At 36.3% G+C, this 24,798-nt stretch overlaps 6 protein-coding genes and 1 long non-coding RNA gene across 11 annotated transcripts; 3 read left to right on the forward strand and 4 right to left on the reverse strand.

Moving 5' to 3' along the window:
- The first annotated feature begins 1,225 nt into the window (after window positions 1-1,225).
- LOC136347532 (serine protease gd-like) lies at window positions 1,226-4,842 on the forward strand. The gene is made up of 8 exons (XM_066297602.1): window positions 1,226-1,536; window positions 1,593-1,752; window positions 1,803-1,923; window positions 3,188-3,399; window positions 3,449-3,624; window positions 3,685-3,814; window positions 4,194-4,325; window positions 4,377-4,842. Exons 1-8 carry the CDS (start codon window positions 1,321-1,323, stop codon window positions 4,586-4,588), a joined length of 1,359 nt encoding a protein of 452 aa, XP_066153699.1. The 5' UTR covers window positions 1,226-1,320; the 3' UTR covers window positions 4,589-4,842.
- Window positions 4,843-4,863: 21 nt separating this feature from the next.
- On the reverse strand, window positions 4,864-9,454 carry LOC136347528 (fatty acyl-CoA reductase wat-like). The gene is made up of 8 exons (XM_066297596.1): window positions 9,281-9,454; window positions 7,070-7,243; window positions 6,770-7,014; window positions 6,447-6,718; window positions 5,835-5,944; window positions 5,575-5,775; window positions 5,267-5,522; window positions 4,864-5,209 (listed from the first exon to the last, which is right to left on the reverse strand). Exons 1-8 carry the CDS (start codon window positions 9,297-9,299, stop codon window positions 4,864-4,866), a joined length of 1,623 nt encoding a protein of 540 aa, XP_066153693.1. The 5' UTR covers window positions 9,300-9,454.
- A 1,031-nt stretch (window positions 9,455-10,485) lies between these two features.
- On the forward strand, window positions 10,486-11,486 carry LOC136347639 (uncharacterized). Its single transcript, XM_066297812.1, has 3 exons — window positions 10,486-10,647; window positions 10,700-10,917; window positions 10,967-11,486. Exons 1-3 carry the CDS (start codon window positions 10,590-10,592, stop codon window positions 11,177-11,179), a joined length of 489 nt encoding a protein of 162 aa, XP_066153909.1. The 5' UTR covers window positions 10,486-10,589; the 3' UTR covers window positions 11,180-11,486.
- On the reverse strand, window positions 11,354-12,787 carry Gos28 (golgi SNAP receptor complex member Gos28). The gene is made up of 4 exons (XM_066297810.1): window positions 12,471-12,787; window positions 12,101-12,282; window positions 11,811-12,049; window positions 11,354-11,754 (listed from the first exon to the last, which is right to left on the reverse strand). The coding sequence occupies exons 1-4, from the start codon at window positions 12,493-12,495 to the stop codon at window positions 11,517-11,519; spliced, it is 684 nt and encodes a 227-aa protein (XP_066153907.1). The 5' UTR covers window positions 12,496-12,787; the 3' UTR covers window positions 11,354-11,516.
- Window positions 12,788-12,920: 133 nt separating this feature from the next.
- On the forward strand, window positions 12,921-17,535 carry AdipoR (adiponectin receptor). 4 transcript variants are annotated; one of them, XM_066297807.1, is made up of 8 exons: window positions 12,921-13,104; window positions 13,376-13,544; window positions 14,165-14,270; window positions 14,758-14,906; window positions 14,972-15,104; window positions 15,158-15,408; window positions 15,597-15,812; window positions 15,865-17,535. In XM_066297807.1, exons 2-8 carry the CDS (start codon window positions 13,398-13,400, stop codon window positions 16,072-16,074), a joined length of 1,212 nt encoding a protein of 403 aa, XP_066153904.1. In that variant the 5' UTR covers window positions 12,921-13,104; window positions 13,376-13,397; the 3' UTR covers window positions 16,075-17,535. The 4 variants fall into 4 exon arrangements, with proteins under 4 accessions (XP_066153904.1, XP_066153903.1, XP_066153906.1 ...); XM_066297806.1 differs by having other exon boundaries at window positions 13,394-13,544; XM_066297809.1 differs by having other exon boundaries at window positions 13,394-13,544; window positions 14,165-14,264.
- On the reverse strand, window positions 13,805-14,886 carry LOC136347640 (uncharacterized). Its single transcript, XR_010733518.1, has 2 exons — window positions 14,749-14,886; window positions 13,805-14,293 (listed from the first exon to the last, which is right to left on the reverse strand). It is a non-coding gene; the product is annotated as an uncharacterized lncRNA (long non-coding RNA).
- A 256-nt stretch (window positions 17,536-17,791) lies between the features above and the next one.
- On the reverse strand, window positions 17,792-23,474 carry Mnt. Of its 2 annotated transcripts, none has more exons than XM_066297801.1 (8): window positions 23,103-23,474; window positions 21,377-21,527; window positions 21,090-21,320; window positions 20,843-20,984; window positions 20,556-20,792; window positions 20,160-20,499; window positions 19,836-20,001; window positions 17,792-19,778 (listed from the first exon to the last, which is right to left on the reverse strand). In XM_066297801.1, exons 1-8 carry the CDS (start codon window positions 23,457-23,459, stop codon window positions 19,678-19,680), a joined length of 1,725 nt encoding a protein of 574 aa, XP_066153898.1. In that variant the 5' UTR covers window positions 23,460-23,474; the 3' UTR covers window positions 17,792-19,677. The 2 variants fall into 2 exon arrangements, with proteins under 2 accessions (XP_066153898.1, XP_066153899.1); XM_066297802.1 differs by having other exon boundaries at window positions 20,160-20,496; window positions 23,103-23,472.
- Window positions 23,475-24,798: the final 1,324 nt, after the last annotated feature.

Consider the following 24,798-nt stretch of genomic DNA (forward strand, 5'->3'; position numbering starts at 1 on the left):
TAAACGTAAAATTTATAAAAAGTATTATGGACCATATTCTAAAAGCATGCCTATTTATATAGAGCAGTGCGTGTAGAATGCGGCACTAGTTTCACTAATCAGGAATTTTGTATTACGTAATATCGCATTAGGGGAAAAGGTTTGAGAACAGGACGAGACATATATTTAAAAGGTCTCTTTTGCTATTTTGACCTAAAGAATATCCTTGTTAGCTTAGGACACAAGTTTAAGAAAAACATTTTACAATAATTAATACGATAATCAAAAAACGTATAAGTTTGGTTATGAATTAAGGAATAACCCCCTCATGAAATAACCCGCCTCTGATATTCTAATATACATAATTAATTCTAAATAATTATCAGAGGGGAGCATGTTGCGTTGCTTTAAAGCATCTGGCAAAATTATGCAAATGAGTGAGTAATAAGTTTTTGTAGTCACCGACTCAGGCAGACAGGTCGGCACCACGGGAGACTGAAAAAGATAAAGAAGTCAATCTGAAAGAGGCCTTAAATCATTCTAATTTCCCCGATGAGGCAGGTGTTGACAATCAATTTGTTCACTAATGTGAGGGACGATTAGTCATTTGATAGGCGACGCACATCTGGATCTCAAAATTAGATACTTATGCCGATTTTCGGTAATTATGCGGCTTTATTAATGTGATTATTCAGATTTTTATGCGAAAGGTTGATGTTGAATTTGGCTAGGATGGGTCCAGGATGCAAAGGAAGTAAAACATTACGTATAAAAAACTAAAATGTTTTATTTTTCTATTTTTCAAAGTTCATTTTAAAAATTATCGGGCTTGGCCCTGAAGTGTCCGCGAAGCACGAGTTTTGTCCTTTTTTTGTCTCCTCGAGCTTTTCCCAATTTCGGTTAAATAATTTTTTTTCGGGCGAGAAAGCCGGACTCAAAACTTCAAATGCACGTTGAGTGAAAACTGGAATCTATCAGCGAATTCTGCAGTCGTAGACATTATCAACAATTTCTCCACTTGTCCTCAAACCAAAATCCAAAAAGGCTTTTTGCTCCCTATCAAAGCTACGACACTAAATTTACTTAAGAGCTACATGGACTTGTGGAAAGTCTTATATTCCGAAATTTTTGGGTCTTCAGCAGCAAAACACAATGCTACGCCTCTGACTCATTTAACTAATAACAAACGATCATCTCGGTAAAACCAGATACCATATAAATAGCCTCCTTGCGCTTCATTCGCGTATTGCAAATCAATTCGGCAAGTCCGTTCGTTATTAGGAACCTCGTAAACAAAGCAACTTGCGACACATATATTTGTTTAAACATTTTCCAAGAAAAATGATCAGCAAACTCATTTTTATCTTCGGTTACTTGTTGTCATTCGCTTTAGCTCAAGAAGTGCCGGAATCTCCCTGCCCGGAAGTGTTTCAATATCAGCAAAAGCCCACGGGGGACGTGTACGGTAGAATTACGCTCCCCTATGATGGCAGTGGTACCTTGCATTTGGGGGTAAATGCGTCGATGAAAGGATACTACACTGATAACAGAAGAGTGGTAAGGCAATCCGATATAAACCTAACACGTAGTACGTGATGGAGTGTCTGTTCCAGAAACTCAAAATCAAAATGAACAGCGTAGGAACGGACTTGGCTCAGAAGAAAACCAAGAATCTGAACTACGATCTGTACTTTCCTTTTCAAAACGCCATTCCAAAAATCACCAGGATAATCTACAATAACCGGAGATACTGCACTGGCCCTCCTGAAGAATGTAATATCACACTCTTGGTGCTTTTTTGAGGATAAAAATTGATTCTTTAGTGGTCCCCGGTGATGCTGGAGTGACCAGTTTGTGGGCTGGACACAACTACTTCTTCCAAACACCAGAGGTCTCTCAAAACTCCATCGAACCTCCGACCAACGGAGTGGAGACTGAACAGAGGTAAGATCTGGGGAAATTTTTACCGGGACGCCTCGAACGAAGTTAGAAAATAACTGTATATATAACTAATAATGAACTGTGAATGCAGAATCGAGTTTCTCAGCTGAAAGCGCTTGAAAATGAAAGGGCCTTAGTTGCTTAGTTAAGTGAATAGGTTTAGAATTTGCATTATTTTAAATGACGAGATATGCTGCGATTTTGCTAAGGTAAGAAAAACTATAAAACGTTATACCCTTTAGTAGGTACCTCAAGTACCATTGTCCTCGCATCTCTTTTAGGAAATCCAAGGAATATTTACCGCCCAACTAAGACCCACCCTACATCCGTCCAATTTAAGACCATGACAACTACTTTAACCCGTCTCAATTGTATATGTTGTATATTTAAAATTGTACATAAAATTCTTTTATAATTAGCTTTTTAATTTGTAAAAAAATTAGAAGAATTCACAACTTGACTTGTAAAAATACATTGTGCGTAAGTATTAAATGATTCAAAATGAAGTTATAAATTTTTTATATCATGTTAGTCGATTAATTTTATTTTCAATAAACCATTATCAATTCGAATGTTAAACTGGGTATAACATAATACCATAGAGCTATTTTAAGGGGCAATAGTGCTTCTACAAAATAATTTAAAAATGCTAACAGACGCATGATCAAACATTCACCATTTTCGATATACACAACGGCACATCTTTTCTCATATGTCTGGTTATTTTTGCGTTAAATTTTTTAATCTCTTATCTTTAAGACTCCCTACTACAAAATGTCAAAATCGTTAATAGCTATATACAGGATGTTATGTTTTTTTGGGCCCTTTGAATTATTGAATGATTTTTTTTTAAACACCGTGTATGAATTCTGATTACAAATTTAAATTCCCCCTTCAATTCTTTAGCTGTTTGGTTTCTTGCAGTATTTTCATATGCTCTAGCATTTTCGTAGAATTCGAAAAAACATGTATCGATGCAAATTAAAAAGGACCCTTCTACATATTCCAGCCATTTTAATAATTTTGTCTCGATTTTTGACCTTTTACATTACAGAATATTTTTTTCGTAAAAAACAGCAAAATATAAGAAAGAATGCGAAACTTTGCTGCCTTGTACATATGTTGAAAATGGCGCATTTTGGCCATAGACTTATTAGTATTTTTTTATAACTCTGAACGGTGTCAAGTTCGTTATGATTCAATGATTCTGTGGGCAGTTTTTCTCACACACAATTTCCCATTGAGTAGTACACGCAAACCTTTACAGATACCCCCCAATTCCAACCTTAGACCCGAGCCCCGCGAACCAAAACGTTCAATGCGGAGTTAGAAGAAACGTGGTGGTTCCCCTGATTGTGGGCGGCCAAAACGTAGACGACGGTTTCTACCCTTGGTTAGCAGCCATGTTTACTGCCAGTGGGAGTGGGTACCAGTATAAGTGCACTGCAAATTTGATCTCTGAAATGCATGTTGTTACTGGTAAGTTTGTGAGATGTGGACAGATTTGGGAATATTTAGACATTTACAGCTGCGCGTTGTGTGAGTTTCTTCAAGCTTCAAGTGGTACAAGTGGAAGACATTTTACTGGTGTTTGGGAGGAAGGATTTGAGGCACTGGGCTACGAGTAGTGCTGTGATCAGAGGGGCTTCTGCGATCAATACTAATCCGGAATTCGATGCTAACTCTGGTCACGGGGACATTTCTGTAAGTAATTGGCTGGGGTATTTTTCAAAAAGCTTTTAGATTATATGAAATTGGTCTTAGGTGATAACTCTAGATAGGCCCTTAAAGTTTTCCTCGACGATTCTGCCAATTTGTCTCTGGGAGGGAGACGATAATATTGACAACATAGTAGATCAAATAGGGACTGTAGTCGGATGGGGGGCTGATGAAGGTGAACTAATTATTATAAAATTTTATGTTATAGTTTTATAGCAATTTCGTTCAGTTCATGCAACTTAAAATTTATTAACGTAAAATTTTGGTAAAACTGATAACGTAGCGCGTCTTTGTCAATAGGCAACCAAGCGTGCATTAGTGCGAATTGAGCACAATATTGATCTGCCACCGTCAAATTTGACAACATAAAGAACCTTTTAAGTGCGCAAGATCGATAAAAATTTGAATTGACTATAATAGCATACTTGTAAAAGTTGGATAAATAGTATTATGGAAATTTTAGCAAAATTTAACTACAATTCTTGCAAATCACAATATTAAATTTAATAGGTGTTTTCGGAATACAACCAGCAAATAATTCAATGCACTTTCAGGTGCTCAGGCATCAGGCAAACAAAGCATCAGCATGGCAAAATCAGTGGACATTCCCATAGTGTCCAAGGACAGTTGTCTCTTTTCAAATTTCACTTTCTTTCATCTAACATCTGAAAATACCTTCTGCGCAGGTATCTGGTGATTGTGTTCACAGGGAAATTTATTGATTTGCCTTGCTTTAGGTTTGAGAGATGGAAAATCTGGAGTATGCGTAGGGGACTCAGGAGCAGGATTTTTCTTGCAACGCAATGGAAAGTTTTACCTCAGAGGTTTAGCCTCGTTGATCTTAACTGAGAAGGGAAAGTGTGATGTTACGAATTATATGATCTTTTCTGATGCCGGCAAGCTGCGAGAATGGATCAGTAATATTATGAGTATGAGGATAAAAAAATGAGGATTATCAGGACCACATGTGCAAGAGAAATTTGTGAGACTGCTGGATCAAAAACTGAATATTTAGGGTGTAGCAAATAGTGGGTCAATTGAGGGTTGTGAATAAAACCTTATAAGGGAGTAAAATATGTTTTTTTAAGAATTTTGAATTTTTATCAGTAATGTTTGCAGTCTTTATATAGTAAGGTATATTTGCTATCAACATGTCCCAAGCCTATTCATATCAGCACTCTAAATTAAACATATTTACAGTAACTCTTTTTGCTATTAACTATCCTAAAACAATATTTTTATAAGCCAAACCAACAGCCACAATAGCACCATATAGCTTAAGACTTTAAGAGTTTGATGAACATAATATAGCTTCTTCCATCGAACTCTGGCTTTGTCCAGTGTGTCCAAAGGATCTTTCAACAAGTAAATTCTCATTCCCGTACAGTAAAACTTGTAACACTCCAGCCAGTCCATCTCCCTCAAATCGCTGAAAAACAACTTCCGGTCCTTTTCCTGCAGCTCATTCTGCACCCACAGCACATTGTCGGTCCTAATTTGCCACTCGTAACTGACGAAATATGAAATGACATTCGAGAATTTATGGATCTTTTTATATATCGTCATCATTCTGCATAATACAGTAAAAAATCAATTCATTATTCTTAAAAATTTAATTGAAATTTACTTAGGTTTCTGTCCAGTGCAGAATAAAACAGAATCCACCAAAATGGCCGGTAGAGTATGTAGCAGGAAAGTCATCAACAGGTATACGGGGTAGGACTTGTAGATTTCGAATATTAAGTACCATATTGCCTTGACGGAGGGATTCATCGACGCGTAATACTTGGAATAATCCATGGTGGTACCCCATGTAATTGGAGATTCATTGGTGGAGCCATAATTGAAAACACGGATTTTGGAACCCTTGTAGGTTTGCAACCCTAGAATAGTTAAAGACATAAAGACAGCACATAATTGATGGATGAAAGATACCATGGTGGAAGGTTTCAGCTACTTTCGCGGCGGTGACAATTAAGGAATTGACGCACATATCCACAGGTACTATATTGGCATTCACGTTTGGGTCACCATGCAATGTCCGTAAAAGCCCTACTCCAACCCCTGCGGCGACTCCTGTCGGACCGTAGAGATTGTTGACCCAGCCAGGAATTGGTTCTTTGTAGGTAGAAATCACTGACGTTTTTTTTTTATGTTAATTTTGCACAGAATTAATTACCCATGTGTTAACTTACCTATCGCAGGTCTAAATATCGCTACAGGCATATTCTCGAACTCCTGGCTTACAACGTTTTCTGCCACTTGTTTGGTGTACGTGTAGGTATTGGGGTATTTTCCTAATAATCTACAAAAAGTACGCGTTTCGTTATAGGGTAAGAGGTACGCGGATTAAAATTTGAAATGGCAACATGGCAGCATCATTTATTTGCCTGTCACCGTGCTCTTGGGCAAACACCATTATCAGTCGGATGAGCCTTTGACCGACGTTGCCAAACGTTTATATAAATATGCACTTACGTGACAAGTACAATTAAAGTTATTTTTCTGCTACTTTATGAAAAATAGAACTTTCTTTTCTCATTCGAGGGGAAAAAGCAGCACTTTTGTGAACAACTATTTCACGCGTCCAGGTGCAAATTAAAATTTTACGACCGGATTTCGCTTTTTTATGGCCATAAAAATCCCGCTAAATTTGTTTTCAATTATTAACCATTATTCAACAAACAGGATCACAAGAGCGACCCAACTTAGTGATAACTATAGTAATTAGTGCAATTTCATTGCCTTGCAGCGGTAAACAAGAAAATCGAGCTTTACGCCTTTGATACAAAAATGCTATTTCTTACTTCGGAGTCATCTCATCCAAAATGTCTGCTGGAACATTCTCGACCAATGAAATCAGTTTCCCAGGCTCTATTGCAGGCTCATAAACCTTTTCCTCTATGCAATGATTTAGGCAATTGGCATATATCGTGGATATGTGCATTAATATTTTTAAGTTGCACATTTCTTTGGCGAGACGCAGCATGTCTCTAGTCGCCCTCACGTTGATTGCAACCGCTTTGACCAGTTTCTCGTCAAACCTTACCGTTGCTGCCACATGAAACACTATGTTCACCTAGTAAAAAAAATAGAATTTTTTGGCAAAAGAAACATTTTTGTTGCTTACTTCCTCAATTAGCCTCTTCCGGTCCTCAGTACTCAACCCCAAACCTGGCAAAGCGCAGTCCCCCGCAATTATCACAATTTTATGCCGAAATTCCGGACAGGCCTTCTTCATCAAATCAAATATCTCATCATCAAATAACTGGTTAGTTCGTTCTTCCAAGTCTCTGCCATTTTTGCTTCTGATTAACAGGAACAAGGTGCTTATGGTCGGGCATGTGCGCAGAAGCTTTTCCATCAAAATTTTGCCTTAAAAATTGAGTTAAATCGGGTTCGAATGGCGATCAGGAGTGTAAGTAGGTACCTAGAAATCCGGTAGAGCCGGTAATGAACACCTTGCCTTCATGGTAAAATTCTTGCACGGGGGTTAAATCTACCTTGTTGTCATAAGCAACAGGGGTGGGGGTGCCATACAAATTGTAAAAGCTGTTAATTGAAACATAGCTTTTATTGTTGTTGCTTGGAATCGTTGTGGAATCTAAAATTCGCATACGTAAATTAGTTTACTACAGTTAAATAGGCAAAGAATTAATTACAAATAGGGCGATTCTTTGGGTACCGAACGTAACAGAACCCGAGGTAGGAGACGCCAAAATATGACTGTTGGATCCAACGTAACTTTACCGATCTAACATGGTTCAGAATTACAGGGTGTTAAAGGTTGAAATGTTATTTTCAAATTTCTTAATAACTTTACGTGTTTTCATAGCATCAACACCACTATGTCCAGATTTTGTAAGATGTCGAGTAAAAATGTTGATCAAACTTTTACACAGCTCCTAAAAAGCACTAATTACAATCCACCGCCTCGGTGTATTTGGTAATATTTTTTTACTAGCGCAACTAAGGTCAAGTTCCATTCAATATGATGCAAGAGCGTCTCTTCTTATGCAAAAAAAAAACTATTCTCGTTTAACACCGATATTTCTCTTGGTCTACGATATTTTCACCCATAAGCTAATTCGAGATATATATTTTTAAATGCTCAAAAATAATAGTTATTATATAACCAAGTATATATTATATAACCAAATGGCAATGCTTTACTCAGCTTTTGTTACTTTAGCTTGTCGGAATGAATAAACTATTTGTGCGTTAGTCACTCTTAAGTAAAATATTGTAATTTAAATACAAAAATGTTAAGGCATAAACACTTTTCGTTTAGTGAGCTTTGCGATATGATTTGTGTTTTTGCTCTTATATAAAACTTATTCGTCATTTATTAATAACATTTCATTTCTTTTCAAGACTGAAAGATTAAATTTTCTAATTAATTTTAAAACGTTAATTAATCAAGGATTTGAAATGCTACGACACAAATCAGCCTAAAAACATCGTAACCGAAGACAGATACCTATCTACCTTATCGGCATTTAACAAAAATCGGCCCGCATTTACCTCGCCGCACCTTACCATACCTGGGTAAGTATAGGTGGGTTCGTGCAGCCAGCAACGCGATTCAATTGGACTTGTTACTTTTGAACATGATGTTTCGCAAATGGCTGTTATTGGCGTAAGGTTCATATCCAAATGGGTTTTAATCCAAAACCCTGCCTAACAATAGATGTTCAATAACAAAACGTAGTAAGACTATAGTAACAATGTTATTTCGGCGATGTTCCAAGGAAAGGAACGAATGGAGCGTATCGCTTCTTGAGGACAATAGAACCACAAGGCAATAACTCAATAAAGAAAATAACAGGACGGAATACGCCGCATGATAGATAATCTGATAAAGATCAGATTTGAAGAATTATAAACAGCAGAATTTTAACGCTTTCTGACCCTAAAGACATATCCCCGAGGACAGCTTCGGGCAGTCGAAAGTCGGTTTCTTAGGTACCTCGAGGTTTTTAGTGAGTAGGCGCTATGGAAAATTCCACCGTGTCGAGGCAAGACCAAACCGGGTGCCTATTGGAGGAAAATTTTCCTCGTGGAAAGCTGTATATTGTTTATTATCTTTTTGTAAAGCTGTTATCTGTAAGGGATTTCAACATTTTGCGCAACTTTGACAATAACGAAAACAGGAATTCATAAGAACCATAAAGACAAAAACTGTTAATAATGTAGGTCAAAGATATGTTCAAGACTAAACCCCCAAAGATGTATCGCTTGAACACAATGAAGCAATCCGTCAATCTGAATGGAATAATAACGATTTTTTTCTATTGAAATCACGGGTACCGGCGCTGCATTTAATGAGTGATGGTACACTTTAATGTCGCTTTAGCTGATTTTGGTCGTTCTGAAGGATCATGTTGTTTTAACATTGCTAATAAACCAGCCTTCATGGGGCCTTTAGCGCAATTCTTTAGGAGTTTTATTGAGTTTTTGGATAAATATCTAAAATTGAAGTTAACAAATGAATTAGTTGCAATAAATTGCTGTAACGTAAAATTCCAATGCGTTGCTTTGGACTGGTGTTCCATAAAAACTTGCAAAACTTACAGATAATTTTATACTTTCTGAACTTCAAGCTGCCCTTTAAACATGAAAAAAAAATTAAAATACTTACCGAAACCTTCAATAACCATTTCGTATGCTTTAAATGTCCTAGCAACTTCCACACAAAATTGAAAAACCCAGAATATAAAAAAGTCACAAGAGAATCTTCGAGCGGTTCCCAACAACTTATAACTAGGTCGCTATGATCGTATTGTCAATGAAGGTTTGCTTTGATACTGTGGTACCTCCTGTCACGTAGTGGTCATAAATAGAGAATTACATATGGACTGAACATATAATATTCAATGGAAAGGGAAAATTTGCATATATAAACATGATAGGTATAGTTTTGTATTTTATTGGACACTGCACTATGTATTTAAAAATTAATTGTGATTATGTATTAATTATATGTTAACGAAATACAGTAAAACACCGTTAATCCAGATCAATTAAATCCGATTCGATCCGGAGTTCCGAATCGTATGGATTTTGGAGTCATATTAAAATAATGTGTAATGAAAGGTAAAATGATGGCAAATTATATGGTTTAAGCGTATGTTATAGGTTCATATAAAATGTATATAAAAAAAATTCAGAAATTTTTGATCGGCGAATACATTTATATCTAACCACCATTGCGCTCTGGCTAAGCATTCCAAGTGCAATAATGCTATTTATTTTGATGTTGTTTTCCTCTTCCCATCGAATTCACGCCGAGACACATTTAATAGCTTTTTCATGCTTCATCCTTGGTACATCTATGGAAACTTCACGATTGGGATAACCGCACGCGATATCGCTAATGCCATCCAATTGCATCCAATAGTACATAGTAATCATCTCTAATGATTCAAAATACTTATACGAAAATATTCAAAAAGGTTAATATACTCAACTTAGTTCATTGCTTGTTTAATCAAGTCTGGGAAAATGCCATTCATTAAATTACACATTCATTTTATTATGTGGTGCGTTGACTTTAAATCAATAACTGTAATGTTAAACTTCCTGCACATGGATCATAGAATTAACATAAAAAAAATAATAATGGTAATGGATTGAACAAAGATACCAGCACCATATCGTTACAGAAAAGTCTTTAAAAGCACTAATTGTAATTTTTCAATATTACAATTAAAAATTTTAAATGGCTCCTTTAAACATGCATCTTGATGACGACGCGGATACAATGCTTTAAAACATAGTTGGCATAAGAAGCGTCAGGTGTCAGTCAAATATAAGTGGTGTGTTTTGACATTTTATTGTCAACGGACATAAGATGTAAACAAAAGGACGGTTAAATCGAAACTTTAAATTCACGTATAGTTTAGTTCCTCACATTAAAATACTCTTAAAAGAAATCTCCAACAGTTAAAATGAGTTGTAAGACTGAATCATTCAGATTTCAGAGAACCACTTCTCAAAACTCCTCAGGTAATTTCAATTTGTCATGGACTTGTTATGCACCACTATTTTGATACTCTAGGTTCCTCCACTAGAAGTAATGGTCAAGAACACTGCCGTAAAAGACTGAAAGATAAATTCGATGAGTGCAGCAAGCATAATCCAGAAAGATGTGAAGAAGATGGGAATGTACTATCTGTGTTAAATCTCACTGAGACAAGACGGTACTTTAGAAATGGAGCTGAAAGACTTTCGAGGACGTTCCATAATGTGAGAGTTACCTTGGGGACTTTATCACAAGTAAGTTAAATGCCTATAATTAGAATTTTTTAACATATGAAATGTGTAGCGTTTCAAAACTTCAACTAAACGTCGTCAGATTCTGGAAGAAGGGCCTATGACGCCTAATCCCAACACTCAAACGCCTTTTACAATGTCTAAACAAGTTCTAGGGAGGACTCCCACTAAAATGTACAGCCCTTTCGGGATTGATAGTCCTTATAATCCTACTACTATTGATAAAGAGAATGTGCCAATGTCTTTCAGTATATTGAAGAAATGACAAACATGAAGATTCGTGAACGATTTTCGACTATATTAATGTATTGTGAAGCATCATTAGATATGATATTAACATAGTATTATGTCAATAAGATTACCAGTATTACTCATTTTTCAATTTTGTACCAGACATTAGTATTAAAGTGCAAATTATTTTTTAATTAAGTAACATCCCTTAAACAATTAGGAAAGTAATAATTTATTGATTTAAACCACCATTTTACATAATAAATTCAACTTAATTATTAACAGTCAATAAACATTGTATACAAATGGAAATTCCAATAAAAATATATCTTCCAAGTAAATACACTTACCATAAAAATAAGTGAAAAACTTCAGCCAAACATATACAAAAGCATAAGCAAAGTGCAGAAAGCTACAACTAAACCTATAATAACAGAGTCACGTCTCTTTCTCAGATTTATCCTATTTATAACACTGTTAATTATTGGATACTTATTTGAAATGTCATTAAATCTTGTCTGCAACCTTTTTAATGTCTGTCTTTGCGAAGTTAGGTGTTCCCTGGTCTCCACAGCTATGGCAATTTGCTCATTCACCAAATGATCAGAGCTAAAAAAACGTATGTACAACTATAGAAAAACTTCTCTAAATCAGTGAGGAATTACTTATGAATATGTTGAGTCTCCTTTAGATACATGTCGCGTCTATTATTAATACCATCAGCCCTAAAAGTACCATCACCTCGTAGCAAGTCCTCCCTTTCTCGCCTGGTTTCATGTTGTGAGTTAGTTTTCCTGAAATCTCTTGCTAAATCAGCCAATATTTCCCTGTGCCTTTGAATAGTGTGAAGCATGGCTGCCCCAGATACTGGTTGCTCAGAGAGTCTTTCATTAACGAGAGTCAGCTAACAATGGTAACATTTTTGCCGGATGCATTTCTTAACACCATATATTACCTTATTCAATAAATCTTCAATCTCCACAGACATTACTTCAAACGTGTCCTCCCCAGATAACAGGGGGACCGTGTCACTGTGGCTTCCAGCATGGGGCGTTTTAATCCCTGCCTCCAATTTACTAAACGCCACCAGTTTCAGATCAATTTCATTCTCTAGCTGCCTTGCCTGCTTTCGGAGATCTGTAAGTATGTTTGTGGGTTTATGACGGTGTTATATTTAAAAGATGAAGATGCTCAGTGGCATTTTTTTCTAATTAATGATTCAAATGATATGAGTATACTAGCATGAAATGGTACTCAAATAGATCGTACCTGGAGTTTGAAACTCATGGTTGCGGTACTAATCGACTCTTAATACATAAAATTACCTGTATATGATAGAGCCGTGGCCATATTTCTGAACAGCTAGTTTGATTTAATGAAACAAGTTTTCGTTCACAGAATGATACGATTCCTAGACATTTATTTACACTTTTACATGGACGTCAACAAAGCGGGCGAGGACACGCAAAAGCAAAAATTAGTTGATTTTGAAGTTTGAGTAAAATTGTCGTGCACTTAGAGCAGAAACAGTGAAATCAATGAAAATCAAGTATCGAAATTGGGAGCTTTTGCCTTAGTTTATGATATGATTGTTAATGGAAATGTTCTTCTACACTACATCATGCTAAATTTTATCTAAAAATGTAGAAAAAAGAGCTGAAAAAACAAAAAAGTGGTAATCAACGGAGTAATTAGAGGGAACTGAACTGATGCATCATTTGTCGCCGATCACATGATAAGCGTCAACTACATGACGCAATCACTTATTTTGACGTCGTTTTATCCATTTCCCTTCGTGTTTCTTCGACTTCACTTCATTCATTGAAAAATTGTCTAAATAAGTCGATATTAATTAAAAGAAACTCCAAATTGTGACTTGTGCCAGTATTGTGTAACACGAAACTTCGCACTTAGGAATACATTTCCGGGGCTGTCACATTGTTTGTGGTAAGCCAGAAGGTAAGTAAAAACCAGGAATCATGTACCAACAGTGTGTTTATCGAATTTCTTTGCATGACAAGTTGATGTTACTTCAATTCTATGCCTTTGTGTTATGAATACTAGACTAGTTTATGCTGTGATAAGGGTACGCATCTATAGTACTGTTATCTCTAAAGGTTTTTATGTGCTTGATGCCTGGACATTTGACCTTTGTAATCAAAGGTGATAAAATAGCAAAAACGAAAATTGAAGGTAGTTTAAACTCGTCTACAGTATAGTGTTTTTAAAGTGTGGCTACCTCCATCAGGGCCATGTCGCAATCACACTACAGTGACGCGGAAGACTCTCTTACGGAGACAGACAACAGCATTTTAAGGAAGAGGAAAATATGGGATCCTGAGAGTGAGTCCATTGCTTCAGAAATTAAAGATCTTCTGGAAGATGACGTTAACTCATTGGTAAGTTTCTGATTTTAAACTTCTGAAAGTTACTCTAGTTATGTAAGTTACTTTATAAATTCAGGGAGTTCTCCTTTTTGCGCTTACTTAAGTGTGTGAGCCTAAAGTCTAGCTTTACACAGTAATCTGGAAAGCCTGGACCTCATAAAAAGTCAATGAGTAGGTCAAATAGGCATTAATCTAGTTTAAAACATTGGGCACCACAGGTCTTTGATTATAGTTTGCGAAATTATTTGACCTTCAACGGTTCAGGAACAAAATGAAGATTAAAGGAATTTTAATGAGCTCATATTGACATATGTGTATTTTACAATTTTAACTCACTTATCTAAAGCCTATCCTTATTGCATATTTTGTATTTAACTTTTTAAATTTGTTGTCATATTGTCAATAATTCAGATGAATAGGCAAACTGGACCACTTTATAATAAATAAAAATCACTTGGCCAATTACTATTGATCCTTCCTACATGCTATGTTGCCAACACTTAGCTTATGCTTCTAAATTTAAATATCATTTAACTATTAATATAAATTAAACAATTTTCCATTCCTTTTGCTTAATTAAAGGTCAGTTACTAGACAATTTCAATTTCATCTTTAGTTTTTTGCTCCAATAGGTGGAGGAGGACTGCATAGGCTGTCCTTTACCTTCGACCCCTGAGGATGAGAACGTCTTGGACTCAGAAATGAGTGACGTGCTTAAGGCTGCCGTGCTAGGTACAGGTAGTGTAGTGTTGGCCATTTTTCTACAAATTTTAATATAACCGTGAAATCATTGATTCAACAAAAAATCAAAGGTTAAAGTGCATAATTTCAATTATTCAATTTTTATTTAAAGAAATTATCTGTAAGCGTGTCTGGGAAAGACACCTGTTGTCAAAGCTTAAGAGCAGTATAGAAACCTTTATTTTTATCCATTATTGATTACAGCAAAATTAGAAAGCCGAGACTGGTAGCATGAATTATTCAACTTGCCTTTGCGGAAACGTTCTTAATTAATTACGAATTTCTATTTCTCCATTACCAATTTATCATTGCACAACCTGCTAGGCGCTCATAAGTTGAAATATGAACCTTATTTCCATAGTCCATTTAGAATGTAAATTAGGTATCATGTAGATGAAGGATAGATGTTGACAACGTAAGACGAATTTCACTAATTGTATTTTTCTTTTCCCTTCTCTCAAACCTTTCCTCTTACCTCCCTTAGCCGCCTTGATACCAAAATTTTCAGGTGACGACCTTGATATCACCACTTTAGCCCAAAATGCAGCCTCCCAGGCTGAGCATGTGGTTAGGCGGATGATAGCAGTGGGCTGGAGCGTTTGTCACTTTCATCATCTACCTGACTGGTTACAAGTAAGCATTTTAATTTACAAACTTTCTTTAATTTAGAAATATTTATGAGACGCTTTTTCCCCCAGGATAACGACTTTCTTGAAAGGGGCCACAGACCACCACTGCCTAGTTTTAGAGCTTGTTTTAAGAGTATATTTAGAATCCATACTGAAACCGGTAACATTTGGACGCACATGCTCGGCTGCGTTGCCTTTATAGGTACTTTTTCATTCTCGCAATTTTAGCGTGGTCATGACGATTTTTGTTTTCAGGCATAGCAATCTATTTCCTCATGCGACCACATTTAGAAATTGAGCTACAGGAGAAAATAGTGTTTGGGGCTTTCTTTGCTGGGGCCATCATCTGCCTTGGATTCTCGTTCATATTCCACACGGTTAATTGTCACTCTCAGTTTGTGGGAAAGCTATTTTCGAAGTTGGATTACTGCGGAATTGCCTTATTGATCATGGGCAGCTTTGTACCCTGGTTATATTACGGGTTTTATTGTCATTTTAAACCAAAGGTGAGCTTGCTAATTAAAATACCTTGTTGACCACATGGGTATTCCATAATATTATGAAATATCAACAATTCTTTAAGATTATCCAACAGTTCTAAAAAGCGCAATGCCCTAAAAATTACTATGGCTATACCTGGGAAACTCCAGACTTCATTTATGCAAATAAATTATTTTTTAACATAAATGTTTAGGTAATCTACCTGTCAGTGGTGTGTGCCCTGGGTATAACGAGCATCATGGTCTCCTTATGGGACAAATTCTCAGAGTCTGGTTGGCGACCTTTCCGGGCCGCTGTTTTTATGACTTTCGGCCTGAGCGGAATTGTACCAGCGATACACTTTGGAGTAGTGGAAGGATGGTTTACGCACGTCAGCCAGAAATCATTGGGGTGGCTCATTTTAATGGGGGTAAGTTTGTTTCAATATCCCAATTTGGTGCTTAGTTTTTCACTTTCATCAGGTCCTCTACATCGTAGGCGCAATGCTCTACGCTCTAAGAGTACCAGAGCGCTGGTTTCCCGGTAAGTTCGATATTTGGTTCCATTCTCACCAAATATTCCACGTGTTCGTCTTGGGCGGAGCCCTCGTCCACTTCCACGGCATATCCGAAATGGCCATGCACAGGGTGACCATCGGTCAGTGCGAAATCACCGATCAGTTAATTTACTAGAGGCAGCGGCTTTATGGGTATTATAAAAGAAAAGTTCTAGTATTTTCCGATTATTAAGAACAGTCTGAAATCTTTGGTTCTGTGTGTTATCGGAGCCCGAACAGTGTAGGCGGGAAAATAATGTTGATTGTTGAATATTAATGTACAAATTTTCTCTTGGTAAAAGGGGGCCTATGGTGTTCGGCACAAAGCACTATGGAAATGAAGGGAATCAATGCAATTATGATTTAGCTCGTTTTATTAAGTGTATGGTTTGTGATTTGATCATAGTTGTGTATTTTTGAATAATTTACACACGTTAGAAATTATTTTGTCGTTTTAAGTGGCACATTTGGTTTCATGAGTGCAGGCGTGTTGTTTATACACTCATTAATAACATTTATATCTTAAAAATACATGTCAGTAAGTATTAGTTGTGATATTTTGGCGAAAACGCTCTATTATGAATACATTTCCTATTGTGTTTCCATGTGCGTGAGACAGAAGTGCATCGAGATTGCTCTGCTTACGCAAAAAGTACGCCGAGACCAGTTTGAAGTCTCCATGGAAACGTAGTAGATGTATGACTTAGACCCTTTACAACTATGGCTTTAGGTACGTTCAGTTGAAGCTTTAGCTCAGTGAAAACAACATTGCTGCAACAACTGAAGTTAATTTGGCCTGATTATTTAAGTGAGGTTTAAACTATTCTCATAGCCACGTTATTTTTTATGGAAGGACTCAAGTGAGTTAAAGCTGGAGGTCATCAAAGTTTAACATTTGCTTTTACAATCGGGCCTAAGTCTTACCCCTACATTCGGACCTTAAGAAAGTCCTTGGCTAAAAACTCGCATTGCCGATCACTAATTCGCTGACAGTAACGTAAAAAAATGAAATATTTTTATTTTGTTTTATATAATTCAGCTGGAAATCATTTTGTGGGATATCGTATAAACGCTGGCTCTGTGTATTAGCTCAAGCAGGTTTATATTCCTCGCAGCTAAGTTTAAAACGATTTTATCTTACAAATATGTAAGTTTTACAGCAGAGCCCGAACGCTTTAATAAGGGCACCTTAAAGTTATAATATTCCCATGTCTTACTGTGTGATAAAGCGATGACATAGAAGTGTTTAATCCGATTTGAGGCTTAAACAAGATCTGAAATTTCAGCTCCAGATTTGACGTATATTCTATTAATTATCTGTCATAATGTTGAGTTTGAAGTAAAGGTGTACAGATGGGCCTTAAAGCGTTCGAACTCTAGTAAATTAATGATGAGGAATATCGAACGTTCTTGTCCATACCACTCTCTATTTCATTGCGGCTTTACACTTGACTTGAGGCGTGATCTATTGTTGCCTCCTAAATGCAGTGGAAAATTCTAAATCCATCTACGGTGGCTCAAACTTAAAAAAATTACATCATATTTCCGTTATATGTACCTATTTATTTCAAGTTTTACAAATAAATTGTTGAAAGTACTTTAGTAGACTTCTGTTCTTAAAAAATCTTCTACCTTGAAAAAACTCGATTGATCTTTTCAACTCGGAGCAGCGACCACCGAGACGGCAGAGCTAAACCTGTTTTTAAATTTCATAAGATTGACCTCAAATATCGTGCAACTAAAATGATTAGGAGGTTCATAGGGGCCTAGCCTCACAAAAGTAACCGCCCTGCGGATTGTTTTATTGGCTGTGTTTGCACGAACAAATGGGAATTTGAATGAAACGTCCGAAGCAAATTTTTGGAACTTCTATTTGCTCTGAAATAGTACATTTCCTCATTATAACTGAGACTTTTAAAATATATTTACAATAAACACCTCTCTACTAAATATTAAATGGTCTTTGTACACTCTTCTTTCAATGTTTTTTGGAAGATATTTTATTTACAAAAGTGGTCGTATGTACAAGGTGCCTTAAGAACTAAATAGTCATTCAAGTTTTTACAATACAACATTAATATATTAATTTTTTAATCTTCTAGAATGTCAGACTCATTCGTGCCAAAACGTTACTGATAGTAACCAGTCGATTTCAAAACGATAAATGACAGGAAAAAGTTTTGGAAATGTGGATCGCGAACAAATATTCTGTTGTTTCAAAAGCTCGCACAACAACAAAAATTTTGCTCACATAAAATAAAAGGGGAATCCAGTTCAATATACGTAATATTATTTGATTTTATTGCTTTCGATCGAACAAATTTTGAGTCCCGTCATTTTACCAACACTTTCAAAAATATATTAAACATCTCTTCTTAAAAACTAAACAAGGATTTTTGAGAATTTTAGACCTATGGCAGGATGCTCTCCGCTTCGGCACTAACTCGTGCCAAAAGGTCTCGTTGCTTTACTTATACGTATACTTAAAAAAAGAGATCTAATACGCCTTAAGGAATACTTTTGTTTTGTAAAAGAGGCGCTAAAACCAGGAGTTTATGTCCTCGTGTTAAAGCGCGTTATTATATGTTACACTATACTGGGAGATGAAGTTAGATTTATAATTTCTCTATGGAGTTGATGGTTGGAAATAAAAAATGGTGTTGGCCATTTTTTGATGAATTTGCCTGTTGGTGAAACAAAATTGACAACATCTGTTTGTTATGGAGTGGAAAAAATATGTAGTACAAGGTCGAAACCCGAAAAAAATCAACAATTTTATAACCATTGTTTTAAAGCTTTGTAATTGCTCAGTGCTAAAGACTCGCCACCGCACAAAAATAACAAGGGACATTTGTCATTGCAACACCTTTTCAGAAGTTCTTCGGTGCAAATGCTAAATTTCTAATATTAATAACAACATGTCCCTCAGGACTAGAAACGCCGACAACGAAGTTGGGACCTTGTGGGTGCTAAATTATTCCTCAACTCTGCGACACATATTTTTGTTATAAAGAACAGGCTTCATACGATTAATGTCGATTCTATATGGACGAGTCTTGAAACACCGAGGGTATGTTACTTTAGAGATTTTCTAAAGACAATTCGATTTGCTTTGCAAAATTCTAAAACGAAAAATAGAGATCTCAATCTAAATCAACAGAAAACAAAAACGTACATAATAACTACGTATTTACACAAATTTTGAATACCTGTAACTACTTGTAGCAGTCCATCGTTTTCGATTCAAAGCGCCTTGCGAAATTTATCAATAATGAAACAAAGAAATTAAACTTATTAAAAAAAAAATGTAAAAATAAATAAGTCTCTCGAAAAATAATCACTGACTAAAATACAAATATCACTTGTTTGCTTTTTTGCCAAAACTAAGCCTCATATAAGAGACTTGCCACTTAAGGGTCAAGTTATTAATGCTCTGTAAGTTGATTTTTTTAGCAACACGAAGCACAGCATAGGTATTAAAACTACCTTGATATTAAAATTAATACTACATTAATAACTTGGCTCTAAAGCAGGATAAGTTCAGATATTAAGAAACACTCATCAGGCAAAATGTCTCTTCGTCAATGATTGTCAGTTAAGATGAAACTGGTGAATGAAAACGGGCCCTAAAAAAAGCTTCTTAACAGCTGAAATTCTGCACTAAACTGGGTAAAAACGTTGATTTTCTTGCATATAATTGTACTTAAAAGTTACGAGAGACGGCCTAAAGGGAATGATACTAGCTCCCGGGTCGCGGGCTAGCTGTACTAACCACAACCATAGGTTTGACAATGTATTGGGTTAAAGGCACCACTTTGCCGTTGATTTGGCCATTAATACCTAGAAAAAACTTTGATGAATAAGCTTTACTTTAGTACAACAAACGTGATAAATTACCGTTTAGTTGTTGTGGTGTAGTGATAAAATGGGTGGACACCAGCGGAGCCAACTCGGTCAAACCCTTGTGGGGAACAATGGCCACTTTTTGAAGTACCAAACCTTGATTTACCGGATAAGTCATGGGCAGCACTGAGATACCGGTTGTTTGTACTGGTTGGGTCAACTGAAAAATTTCATAATTTGATACTTTACCGCGATTGAAAATTCAAAAAATGTACATATCAGATATGAATATATATATATATATATCAAACGTCAGATTTTGCATTGCATTGCATTTACAGAAATCTCTAGTTAAATTAATCAACTGCACCTCTTTACCTCTTTGGTAGCTGTAGATGAGGGAGCTACAGTCACAACTCCCTTACTCGCAATAGCAATTTTGCCATCCCCATTCATGGCCGTTATCACAGAGTTTGTCTGACTTATCACAGGCACCTCGCTCGCACTGGACACCAAATCTGAAGTGGAACCTGCCACCGTGACCAATCCCGGACTGGCCACTGTCACCACGTTAAGGGAGTTGCCCAAACTTACTGAAATGTCCTCACTGTATTCTGCGTATGTGTCCTCTGCTGTGGCATGTTCCACTTTGATTGGCGAGCACTCGCTGATAGTGTAAGAGGGACTAACAATTGTGGGGCTCATTGAGGTGCTGCTGCTTTAATAAAGATTCGTTTCTTGAATGTGTCATTATAGGACGAGTGGTGTGGTCACCTGGGACTAGGACTGGTGCCCATTGAACCTTCACCACTGTCTCTCTGCTTCATCCGTTGAGAAAGGCTGGTGGTGCTAGACGGAATTTCGGAAACGATTTTGGAAAAATCCAGATTACCAAAAGGGGAATCTTTCTTCAAGGTTGCTAATCGCTGCTGGTATGCAATTTTCTCTCTTGCAAGCCGCTCTAATTGGTGTTCATACTCGCTCTCTCTGCGTTTTAATGTCTGGATGTATCTGTTAAAACAAGTTACTAAAAAAATATGATTTTCTTTAAATACACTCACTTTAAGGCCGAATGCAAAATACTCAGGTTCGAAGTTTTCTTTTCATCACCATTGGCGGGAAGTTGCTTCTTGAGGAGATCAAAGCATTCCTTTAAGTGCGCCCTTCGACATTTCTCCAGCTTGTTGTGCACCTCTCTTGTACCTAGTATATCATAAACTTATGATATACTAAAGAAACTTGAGGCACATCAAATCGGATATTTAAATTTCCTATAATTTCCCCACAGATGCTAAAAATTGGACTTACCCGATCTGAAAACCATGGGAGGTTGTTTAATTTTCTTTGGTTCGCTTGGTCCGGTTTCGTCGATTACCAGCGGATTCATAATGTCGAAAGAATTATGCATTATACGTTTTTGGGACTGAGACATTGTGGTGCTGGAAATGTGGCCGTCTTGCTCTTTTTTTATTTGGGGCAGGTTTGGTACTGGTGAGCCATTTTCGGGAGAAGTTGTTGACGGTGGTGATACTGCTGCGGCTTTGAATTAGAAAGAAAGTTTTGATTGACGTTTTCTTTTTCGCGAAGTTATTTACCGTGTATTCCTTGAAGGAAGGTTGAAGATATGTTGTTACTTGAAATGACGACGGTTTGAGTCGGTGGAGGGTGAGATCCGTTTCCGAGGGCAGGAGAATTTAGGATTTTTACTGGCTGGAGCGAAAAAGTCTGCGGAGGTGCTCCGCCGGTCTGTAATTACAATAAACAATGAACGTAATACATTTCGCGAAGAAGGATAACTTAACGAGTATAATTCTGATGTGCGGCCCTAATTCTTCTTAAGAAACCCTTGTTAGACGTGAGTCTTAAATAGGCAACCAGATATTCGCAACGTAGCATTCAAATGTTTTTCTATAACTTTTTGGTTTGTTTGTATCATGGAATTCGATGAATTAAAACATTTGTAAAAAAGCTGTTGCTAATAAAGTTCAATAAATAGTGTTGAGTACTGCAAATAAAAAATAATAACACTGTTGGAACAGTCTATGAACGTGACTCGCAAATTGCGGAAATGAAGTAGCTTCCAAACGATTGTATTTCAATCCGGCCAATGTCTTCAGATTTTGAACAGTGCTCCCGGTTTTCGTCACATATCGTATTGTGTGGGTACATAACATGACAAAATTACATTACTCTTGAGAAAATAGTGAGAATGGAAATAAAGAACTTCTGTGTGTAATTTGACAAAAAAAAAACATTCTAAATAACTATATTAAACACGGCCACAAATAAGGCGGATGAACTATCGCCATCTAGCGCCAGCGTCGTAAAGTATTAAAAAATTAAGGCAACTAAAATTGATATTATGCCAAAAGATGGCAAAATATGCGAAAGTGTGGTGATAATGGTGCGAGTATAATTTTAATGTTCTTTGAATATCAAAATGGAGAGTGTTGTTACTAAAAGTCAAATATGGCGAATATAAATTTGAGTCTAAAAATAATCAAAAAATGGCGGACTCGTCTAGACTGATCGTAACATTTGTCGCTTGGCTGTCGTAATAAATACGTTGTTCTTGGGTGATTTTCTTATGTTATATGTATTAAAATCATGGTGGTATAATAGTAAGTCCATCAACATTTCAATCAAATCAATTAAACAAAGAAGAAAAAAACGTCCTAACGCAGACCGTCAACTTAACCTAAATGGATTTTTATTGAAATTAAAAATTTTTAATTGATAATTTTAATAGGAAGTCATAACCAGGTTGTTTTAAAATTATTATTAGGGTGATTTGATTCGATCTTTTATAAAAGAAATAGAACGTATATCGTATTGTGGAGGTTAAAAAAATGTTTAAAATGTGTATTAAAATGATTTTAGTTTTAACTCTAATCCAATGAGTCATGCGAAAAGCCTCAAATAAAAAAAATAATAATAATTTTCTAATTGGTACTTTATGAGAAGGTAGTGGCGTGCAGTTTTTTCCTTCGAAAATATTCAAGGACGTGCTGATACGTACGCTGCTGGAAATAATTTTTTTTTGCGTTTTCTGTGTTCATTAACATCTACCAATTTTTTTCTTCTTTTAAAACTTAATAATTCCGTATTGTCGTTCGAATTGATATTTTAGAAAAGCAGCCAACGAAAAAACACTTTTTTTTAGGCCTTTTTGCTAGTGGAAGGATTTTCCGAATTTCAGAATCGCCCTGTATACGCACTTTTAAGGTTTACCCTAATCCTAGTTTAGAGAAAATTGACGGAAACGGCCATCAAACGGTAGTTGTACGGCAACAGGTGGTGGTGAGAAGTCATCAAACTTACCCTGTTCGGTACGTGGGTGGATCCCCCATTGACCGTAGTCACCGCGCGGATCGTCGTCGTTGCTAAATGGTGCGGATCCCCGACAGTCCTGTGTTGTCGCTCTTCCTGTTCCTGCATTTCCAAAAATTTTGCCGCCTCCAGAAGCGTGTTTAGGCTCATTTTGCTGGACCCGTCGCCGTTGCCACCGACCACCGACTGCAACAGGATGATTTTCACGTTAGATACCCCCGATTTTGGTAAGAGTTTCTGCTTAGGCGACGACATTTTTTTTTCTATGGTAAAATCGTGAGTAATAAGTAGGCTGTGTTGGTAAATAGTCGTGGACGTGAACAGAGATACTATTGCGGATACACACATAACAAACAGAAACAACGTCACACACGCGAGATCTTGGTTGATTTAGGGGAGGGGAAGGTCGAAAAGGGGGGCAAAGGCAATGTTGCCACATAAATTTAAGAAGCTATCATGACTTAATTGGTCAAATCAAATAATCATGAAATAATGTAATAAGTTAGCTAAGATTTACTCAAAAAAAAGCAATTTATGTAATATCATTAACACACATTTTTTTTAAATAAAAACCCAACCACTTGGCAACTATGCGGTCTGGGAGGGGCAACAGATTGAAAAAAAGACTAGAAACACGTTTCTAGTTTGCAACACCGTTGCCAAATCCAAATTTCGATCTTGTTTTATGTAATCCGCCAATGTGGGCGTTTGTAAACAGGATCCACCCGCAACTGCAAAAAAGCGTGTGTGTACAATCACGTGACATCTGACATCACTAATGATCCGCAACAAATTAAAATGTTTTCATTTAACTCGACACCCTCATCAGGTATTTTTTAGGTCACGTTATAATTATCATTAGTCACGTTTCAAAGTTCCGATTGCCTTTAGCCTTTCAAAGGCACTAAAACGTGCTCGTGTTAAGATCAACAATTGTTACGTCGCTGTGTTTAACGACATAAGTGACCAATGGCAAAGGCCCCCCGAAATGTTTATAAACCCATTTGAGTACCTTAGGCATGGTCGAGCAATGTTGCCGCTTTTTTTAAATTGAACTAAAAAAGATTTATATAAGGTAGAACTTCTTTTTAGGTTATATGGCAACGTTGGTTATGTGCCTGTAGTGGAGCATGGCTTTTCGCGCACCACGCACCTTTCGGGCAATGTTGCCTTGTCAAATAAACTTTTATAGCATAATCGATTTTTAGGAATAATAATTTCCTTGCAATTTATTGTTTGTTTGAAACTATTTTATTTTTTAATCAAAACACTCGCGTCTGAGAAAAATCGTATATTCCCCAATATTCAATTATATTTATTTGCAAACAATGCGTTGAAAATATCAAGCAATACAATAATACATATTAATAATAAACATGTGTAAATTTATATTATTTTAAAAGCAGTTGGGTGGTTTTCACTACCGTTTCTATTGAATTTATATTAATTCGAATCTTTAATGATATTTGGCAGTTTCTATTGGCTTAAGTTTTGAATGCACATGAATCTAATATAAAAAATAGACATAATCCAGATGCCTTTTGAATGATATATTCGATACCTCAATGTTGCTATACGTAAAATTTTATTTTTAGAGTGTAATTAAAATACAAAGTATGGCCAATTTCCGTTTTTGATTAATCTCTCTGTCCCCATTCAGGTATGAAACGGATTTATCTCTTTATCT

The sequence above is a fragment of the Euwallacea fornicatus genome, chromosome 29 (assembly GCF_040115645.1).
Source record: "Euwallacea fornicatus isolate EFF26 chromosome 29, ASM4011564v1, whole genome shotgun sequence".
NCBI lineage: Eukaryota > Metazoa > Arthropoda > Insecta > Coleoptera > Curculionidae > Euwallacea > Euwallacea fornicatus.